This window comes from Culicoides brevitarsis, unplaced genomic scaffold (genome assembly GCF_036172545.1).
Source record: "Culicoides brevitarsis isolate CSIRO-B50_1 unplaced genomic scaffold, AGI_CSIRO_Cbre_v1 contig_124, whole genome shotgun sequence".
NCBI lineage: Eukaryota > Metazoa > Arthropoda > Insecta > Diptera > Ceratopogonidae > Culicoides > Culicoides brevitarsis.
The window spans coordinates 1-8,091 of NW_026973508.1; the positions used below are offsets into that span (position 1 = coordinate 1).

The following is an 8,091-nucleotide window of genomic DNA, read 5'->3' on the forward strand; positions in this document are numbered from 1 at the left end:
GTCCAAATCCGAAAAATCATCAAAATGGGATTTCTCACAGTGCTGAAGAAAATGCGACAGAAGGAAAAAGAGATGCGAATCCTGTTACTCGGTCTCGATAATGCCGGAAAAACCACAATTCTCAAGAGGTTCAATGGCGAGCCAATTGACGAAATTTCACCCACACTTGGTTTCAACATCAAAACTATCGAACATCGTGGCTACACACTGAATATGTGGGATGTCGGAGGCCAGAAATCCCTGCGATCGTACTGGAGAAATTACTTTGAGAGCACAGACGGGTTGATATGGGTCGTCGATAGTGCGGATCGGATGCGACTTGATGCTTGTAAAGAAGAATTGGGAAAATTATTGCAGGAGGAACGACTTGCTGGTGAGTTTTTCAGCTCTCAAATTAAATAATTTCGTGGTTTTAATTTCAATAAAATTTATTTTTAAGGTGCTACTTTGCTCGTTCTCGCTAACAAACAAGACATGCCTGGTGCACTGAGTCCCCAAGAAATCCACGAAGTACTCGAATTAGATCAAATTAAGACACATCATTGGTGTATATTTGGCGTTAGTGCCGTGACGGGCGAAAAATTGCTCTCGGGAGTCGATTGGCTGCTTGATGACATTGCAAAACGAATTTTCACATTAGATTAGAAAAGTTTCCTGGAAAATTCTTAACAGTTGTTGTCATTTGAATTATTCTCTCACTCTCATTTTTTCACCGCTGACATGCACCAATCACCGCACATCAAATACTGAATCATCCAATAACGACGTTGCATTGGCTGAGAATACAAATGCCATTGTTTACATCTAAAACAGTCAGAATTTTCATTTTTTTAATTTTCTTATTCGGCTTTGATACTAAAATAAACACCTGCTACTAAATTCATAACCAATTGTTCCTTATCCGCATTGGTCAACTCCGCAACAAGCAGAAAATGTCCTAAAACTCAACGTCTGAGACTGAGATTTCCCAAAAAATTGATAAAAGAAAATTGGCACAGAAAAAAAAATGATTAAATAATCAACGGGTCAAATTGCAAATTCCAAATACAAAAAAAATAGAACTACATACACACAAAACCGAACGAAAAATTAATAGAAACAGTGTAATTATATGCGAAATTTCATCACACAAAGTACAATTGAACTGCATTTAAATAAAATTCGTAACCGAAAGCCAGATAAGAGACATAAACAATGTTGAATGTTATCAAGAAGCAAAATTTGAGCCGGAGCTTGATAAACGGACTCCGCAATGTCGCAATTCGCGAAGTGCATACGCCACGAAGAGCTCTCATGTACGTGCCCAGCGACGATAAACGAAAGTTGCGCAAATCTCGTGAGTTGGAGGCCGATTGCATTGCCTTGGATTTGGAGGATGGCGTAGCGAACAATAAAAAAGTGAGTTTTTTATACAATTTAAAATTAATTTTTCGTTAAAATTTTATTTTTTCGATGAAAATAGGACGCCGCTCGTCAAATTGCTCGTGCTTTCTTCGATGCCGGTAGCAATAACCCCGTTGAAGGTCATAAAGAATCGCATCGTCGTGCAGAATGGGCTGTACGTGTCAACTCGGTGTGCAGCAACTTGTGCGAGGAGGACCTTAAAACAATCCTTGGTGGCGAAATTAAACCGGAAACAATACTCTTGCCGAAGTACAATGAAACGGAGCAACTTCGCCAGTTTGCCGATTGGGTAAACAAAGCTCTGGCTGATGCCGAGCACAAAATTAACTTGATTTTTTACGCGGAATCGTGCAAAGCGGTGATGCGTTTGCCCGAGCTCTGTGAGTACGCGGTGCAATTGAGTCAAGTGCCAGGTGCCAAGTTTATTCCCGTTAGCATTGTCTTTGGCAGTGATGATTTTTGTGCGTCAGCTGGATTAACGCGCACCGAGGAGGGAAAGGAGATTTTGTATGCCCGACAACGGATTGTAACTGTTGCCAAGGCATTTGACTTGCAAGCTATCGACATGGTATACACGGATTACACAAATCTCGAGGGTTTGAAGGCGCAAGCAAAGGAAGGCGCCAAATTCGGATACACTGGGAAGCAAGTCATTCATCCGTGCCAGTTGGAGATTGTGCAAAAGGCGTTTGTGCCGTCGTCCGAAAAGGTCGAATGGGCATCAGAGTTGCTGAAGGCATGGGATGAGCACGAGAAAGACGGCGTCGGAGCATTTACGTTCAAAAATAAGATGATCGACGCTCCCACAATGAAACAGGCGCAAAATATTCTCGAAATTATGAGATCCGTTCAATGACATGAACGAGGTGTGCACAAAAAGTAAAAATAAAAATCATGACGAAACCCGAATGCACCTTACCTCATTTTTTTACAAACGACTAAACAACTAACATACGAAAGCTTTGCAGATTTTTAAGCAATCAGAAAAAAAATATGTTTAACGTATACAAAGTGGTTAAACATTATAATTTTGGAAGCCCTTGCGAGTCATAAAAATACGAATAGCAGCACAATGATTAATTAAAACATGTTGTTATATATCCTTATCAGAATAAACTAAAATTATATACTAATATCTGAAACACTTTTTTTAATGCAGGGAATTTAGTTTAGAAAATTTAAATTTTTTTTTCTCAAAAAAAAAAAAAAACAAAATGAATGAGGAAAAAAAGGTAAAAAATAGTAATTTTAGTGAAAATTTAGTAAAAAATACCAAAATGAGAATCTTTTTAATGCTTTCTTTGAAAATGAAAAAACAATAATAAATTTTTATTGGTAGAGTAAATAAGAAAACTCATAATCTCTCTAACTTTTTTAACATTTATTTTATTTTGGTTAGTATGATTTTCAAAATTTGAACAAAAAAAGCGAAGAAAAATTAAACAAAATTTACTTTTTTTCCAAAAGAAAAAAATTTTTGAAAAAAAAAATTGGGTACGTGATTTAAAAAAATGTTTCTTCTATATTTCAATAGAAAACGTCTTTACTTAACGAATTAGAACTAGAATTAGAATTGGAATTAGAATTAGAATTAGAACGAATTAGAATTTTATCTTACGAATTTAGTTTTTTGTATGCATTTATCGTATTTAAATAGTAATTTTTTAAATAAAAAACTTCAAAAAATGTCGAAAATATATCAATTTTCGGAGGGGGTGGCGACCAAAAACGGATATATTAAATTTTTTCGCCTGAACAGTATGAAAGAAATTCCGAAAAATTAATTTCAAATATGACAATTTAAAAATTTACTTTGAAAAATTTAATAAATCTAAAGCGAGTAATCTGAAAACCCTTCTAACGACTCCTAACGAGTCATTTTAATTCAAATTTCACCGTTATAGAGGGCGCTGCACGGAAATTTGACAACCCTGCACTGTCATGCCGGTATTGGCAACTCTCGCCCCTCGTACTTAGTCAGAAATTTCCAAGCGAAGCACCAAGTCGTACCACCACTAATTCTTTTTTCGTAGCAGTTTTCATTTAAATTTATTCTTTTAAATAACTTTATTGGCCGCTGCTTCATCAATTCGGTAAGTAACATTATGAAAATCTTTAAAATATCCCGAAAAAATACGATAAAATCCACTCTGCGTTGTTTCCGATGCATCAAAAAATTTGATGCCATGGAAATGAAACGAGTTTAATGCCGGAAAAACTCTTTCAAAATCATAAATTTGCAATTATTTTAACGCTTTTTCCGTTTTTTCACCGAATTTTTGCATAAAAACGCGTTTCAGAGAGTTTTTCTGAGCAAAATCCCGAAAAAATTATTCGGCGGGAACGCGGTCGGCATTGTGGTGTGTGTTGGCGCGTGTGTGTATTTGGTGTGTGTATGTGTGTGTGTGTGTGCATACGAGTAAAAGTTGCTGATGTTGTTTATTTGTTTTCCGTTTTCAGAAAAAATGGCACCAACAAAAGGACGTGGAAGACCAAAGAAGGATGCATCCTCCGAAGCTAAGAGTAAGTCGTAATTTTTTCCATATTTTGCAAATTCATTCATTTACGAATCACGAAATAGCTGAAGAAACCACAGTTGCCTCGCCAAAAGCCGCGAAGAGCCCCAAAGTAGAAGCATCTCCCGCACAAAATGGTGCCAAGAAAGCTGGACGTGGTCGTCCTGCAGGCAAAGCTGCCGCCAAGCCTGCCGCAAAGGCCAAGAAAACCGAAGAACCAAAAGCAACGACTCCTTCGAAACGCAAGGCAGAAGAAGAACCAGAATCTGCTCCAGCAGCAAAATCACCAAAGACTGCCAAAGGAGGTCGTGGTCGTCCAAAGAAAGCTGAAGGAGCTGCCAAGAGTAAGTTTTAGTTAAAAATTAAAAAAAATTAAAATTTATGCCTTGCATTTCAGAGTCCACTGCCAAATCGCCAGCCAAGGGTGCAAAACGCGGCAGAAAACCAGCTGCTGGTAAATAAATTTAAGATGAATCTTTTATTTTTGATTGCATACAAAACAAATCTTTTATCGTCGAGAGAAAAAAACGAAAATAGTTTCTACTATTTTGCATCGTAGCGTATCATTTTTCTTATACATTATTATATTATAATTAAATATTCTAACAAGACTAGATGTTAAGTTCTCGTACGAATGACTAATTTTTAATTTATATAAGAGACGGATAAAAAAAGTAAGAAATCCAAACCATTAAATCCATCAGTTGTAGTAATTTAGCATTGAAGAAGTAATTTTAACATAAATTTTTTTGACAAAAACAAAATAACCGTCTTTTCACTTACCTAAAAGAAAACCGAGAAAACGTACAGAAAAACTTTTTTATGTGTTCGATTAAATGAGGTACTTACGACACACATTTTTTCCCATACATACAAAGCAAAAAAAACACACAAACACATTCTTAGTACAATTTTCATGTCATTTTAAGTAGATAAGAAAGAAAAAAAAACAATAAAAGGAGAAAACAATAAATTCTTTTGAATAAACAAATAAAAAAGAGCGTTTTTTCATAAATGACATCTTTTTGAGCGCGTCGATGGTTGGTGAAGAGGTCGGTGGTTGGTTGGCTTTGACTATGATGCTAAGGTGCATGCAAACAGCAGGAAATGAAAAACTCAGGTTAGTGAAATTATATTATTTTTTTACGACTTTTGCACAATTAACGATCAAATTTCACTAATCTGCGTGTGTAGTTAAGCACTAAAATCTTAACTTTTCCTTTTGAATTTAATTTTTATCTGTTTTCAGACGATGTTGATGGACCGGAAGAAGTTGCTGAGACGAAAAAAGCATCAAAATCGACGAAAAAGGAAAAAGTTGAAGCAAACGGCGAGTCTGAACCAGTTCCCAAGAAACGTGGAAGAGCAAAAAAGAGCGTTGAAGAACCTGTGGAAGAGGAAGAAAACGGTGAAGTAGAGCCTCCTGTGAAAAAACCTACAAAAGAAAAGGTTGCCAAAGCCCCCAAAGAGAAAAAAGCTAAAGCCGAGCCCAAACCGAAACTGAACAAAGCTGCCACTAACTTTAGTAACATCGATTTCGGGATTCCTGGCGGTGAAAAGGAGTTCAACTACAAAATTTCCTCTATTAACGTTGCCGGTCTTCGTGCGTTCATCGAAAAAGGCGGTTTTGAGTTTGTCGAGCACGAAAAGCCTGACATTCTGTGTTTGCAAGAGACGAAATGCGTGGAAGATCAGTTGCCGGATGCAGCGAAAAATCTCAAAGGTTACCATCCGTATTGGTTGTGCAAGCCCGGAGGACATGCCGGTGTCGCCTTATACTCGAAAGTCATGCCAATTCACGTGGAATATGGCATCGGAGACCCAGAACAAGATTCCGAAGGACGCATTTTGACAGCAGAATACGAGAAATTCTATCTCGTTTGTACTTATGTGCCAAATGCGGGTCGAAAATTAGTCACGCTGGACAAACGTTTGCGCTGGAACAAGCTTTTCGAGGCACACGTGAAACGTTTGGATGCCAAGAAACCCGTTATTATTACGGGAGATATGAATGTGGCACACGCTGAAATCGATTTGGCGAATCCAAAGTCGAACAAACGAAATGCTGGTTTCACGCAGGAGGAACGTGATGGCATGACGGACTTGCTGAATCTCGGATTTGTCGATACTTTTAGACATTTTTATCCGGACAAGGAGAAGGCGTATACTTTTTGGACTTATATGGCAAATGCGCGTGCAAAGAATGTTGGGTGGCGTTTGGATTATTTCTTGACGTCGGAACGCTTTCTCGGCAAGGTGGTTGATAATGTCATGCGAAGCGAAGTTATGGGAAGTGACCATTGTCCGATTACTTTATTCTTGAAATTGTAGTTGGAAAAACATGACCAAAAGCTGTAAGATGTTAAAAATCTGTTATAGTTTTTATTGACTTTTCTTAAAATGTAAGTATTTCTGTTTTTTTGCTCATTTTTTCTTAATGTTATATTAAACTTTCTTTTTGACTACATTTTATAAAAAGTTTTCTTGTTTGATTTATTTAATAAAATTACTAAAATCAACAGTAGAGTATAAAATTGTAACTTTTATCGTACGTCGTTCAGATGATTGTTCCTTTGTATTTCTTAAACAAACTTTAGGATTGCATTTAACTTTACATGAGAAAAGAGACAAAAATCAAACTTATGTTTCTACGACACAATGAGGATAAATCTCTAGTAGTTCTATACTAAATAATGTCATACAATTGTTTCTCTGCTTGCGTTGGTTCTTCACAGTCGAAGGATGCCAGCATCAAATCTGTGGTAATTAAAGAAAACATGAAATTTACATAAGATTTTAGGAGAAAATTTTACAATTGTGTGAATTTGACGAGTTTATTGTGAATTATTTTTCGAAATTTTCTTTCAAGGATTTAGTTAAGGTAAGTAAAATTATTATCCGTCCAACAAATTTTTTTGTTTGAATATTTCTCATATGCATTGAAATTGAAAGATAATTAAAAAATATGCGATACGACAAAAATTATTTTTCTGAGCTTTTTTTATGTTAAGCTCCTATCTAATTTTATATCGAAATTTCCATTTTTTTTTTAATTTTTGTATATTTTTTATCTACATTTTTCAAAAATAAAAAAAGGAGGGAGCCACAAAATATGACAAAATAAAATTTATCCGAAAAATTTTTGAAAATTATTTGGTTTTGTAATAAATTTCAAAATTTAAAGGAAAAACTATTTATTTATTCAGTTTATGAATTACATATAAATAATTTTTTACTTTGGAAACCTTACGAATTTCTTTCGAAAATGACCAAAACGAACAAAAAATTATCATTATAAACACATTTTATCAAACAATTTTGAAAATTTGATATAAAATGAGATAATTAATTCCCTATTTTCAAAAATTCATGGTCAAACGAAAAAAATGTCAAGTATTTTTTAGTCATCTATTATTTCAATACGTTTCAGAATTGTTAAAACTTAAATTAAATTTAAAATTGTAAATTTATTGTACGTCAAAATGCATCTGATTCCATTACTTTGTTCAAAAATTGGTCAAAAAAATCACTAGCAACGATAAAACTAATAAAAGTCCAACTGTGGTTTAATTTCAGGTCAAAATTGTCGCGTTTTCTCATGAAATTGCAATTAAAAAGCCAATACATTCACACAAATATAACGTTAATTACTCACCTGACTCGCTCATCAATTTGCAACTTTGCATATATTGACAGAGGGCATCGTGTTCGTTGCCTGGTTCCGTCAGCGACGTGTGGATATCTCGAATGTGTCGAGTGAATGCCCCGACAACTGCTGCCAGGCGATTACACGCGGTCATATTTATGTCGCCATTAGGCAGCCTGGAAATGGAAAAATGATTGTTGTTAGTCAAGCACGTTTTCAATATTTTTCATCGCTCTCATATGACACAAAACAGACGGACAATTTGTTCCGAAATGCATTAAACATATAGAGAGAAAAAAAACTACAGAGGAAATTTATCACAGGACATGGCAACAATTCGCAGTCTAGTCGCAAAAACACATCATGGAAAATGCATGTGAGAGTTTAACAATTCATATGTTAGTAACACAACAAGCAGATGGTGTAAATATTTATGTTTGAATGTGGCATGGATTGGATTTTTTTTCTACCTATGTTATTTGCCATGAATGCTCTTTTATATGAACTGTTTTTAATTTTATTGTT

The 8,091-nt window shown here is 35.3% G+C and overlaps 3 protein-coding genes across 3 annotated transcripts; all 3 read left to right on the forward strand.

Moving 5' to 3' along the window:
- The first annotated feature begins 6 nt into the window (after positions 1-6).
- LOC134836672 (ADP-ribosylation factor-like protein 2) lies at positions 7-650 on the forward strand. Its single transcript, XM_063851850.1, has 2 exons — positions 7-373; positions 440-650. Exons 1-2 carry the CDS (start codon positions 25-27, stop codon positions 643-645), a joined length of 555 nt encoding a protein of 184 aa, XP_063707920.1. The 5' UTR covers positions 7-24; the 3' UTR covers positions 646-650.
- Positions 651-1,192: 542 nt separating this feature from the next.
- On the forward strand, positions 1,193-2,523 carry LOC134836671 (citramalyl-CoA lyase, mitochondrial-like). Its single transcript, XM_063851849.1, has 2 exons — positions 1,193-1,398; positions 1,463-2,523. Exons 1-2 carry the CDS (start codon positions 1,195-1,197, stop codon positions 2,258-2,260), a joined length of 1,002 nt encoding a protein of 333 aa, XP_063707919.1. The 5' UTR covers positions 1,193-1,194; the 3' UTR covers positions 2,261-2,523.
- Positions 2,524-3,384: 861 nt separating this feature from the next.
- LOC134836670 (DNA-(apurinic or apyrimidinic site) endonuclease-like) lies at positions 3,385-6,282 on the forward strand. Its single transcript, XM_063851848.1, has 5 exons — positions 3,385-3,497; positions 3,865-3,927; positions 3,986-4,264; positions 4,318-4,374; positions 5,170-6,282. Exons 2-5 carry the CDS (start codon positions 3,870-3,872, stop codon positions 6,249-6,251), a joined length of 1,476 nt encoding a protein of 491 aa, XP_063707918.1. The 5' UTR covers positions 3,385-3,497; positions 3,865-3,869; the 3' UTR covers positions 6,252-6,282.
- Positions 6,283-8,091: the final 1,809 nt, after the last annotated feature.

Excerpts from the sequence above, each read along its gene's own strand:
- LOC134836671 (XM_063851849.1), top strand. The coding sequence starts at position 1,195 with ATGTTGAATGTTATCAAGAAGCAAAATTTGAGCCGGAGCTTGATAAAC. Across the intron at positions 1,399-1,462 it reads GCGTAGCGAACAATAAAAAA|GACGCCGCTCGTCAAATTGC; the intron begins GTGAGTTTTTTA and ends CGATGAAAATAG.
- LOC134836672 (XM_063851850.1), top strand. The coding sequence starts at position 25 with ATGGGATTTCTCACAGTGCTGAAGAAAATGCGACAGAAGGAAAAAGAG. Across the intron at positions 374-439 it reads GCAGGAGGAACGACTTGCTG|GTGCTACTTTGCTCGTTCTC; the intron begins GTGAGTTTTTCA and ends TTTATTTTTAAG.
- LOC134836670 (XM_063851848.1), top strand. The coding sequence starts at position 3,870 with ATGGCACCAACAAAAGGACGTGGAAGACCAAAGAAGGATGCATCCTCC. Across the intron at positions 3,928-3,985 it reads TGCATCCTCCGAAGCTAAGA|CTGAAGAAACCACAGTTGCC; the intron begins GTAAGTCGTAAT and ends ATCACGAAATAG. Across the intron at positions 4,375-5,169 it reads CGGCAGAAAACCAGCTGCTG|ACGATGTTGATGGACCGGAA; the intron begins GTAAATAAATTT and ends ATCTGTTTTCAG.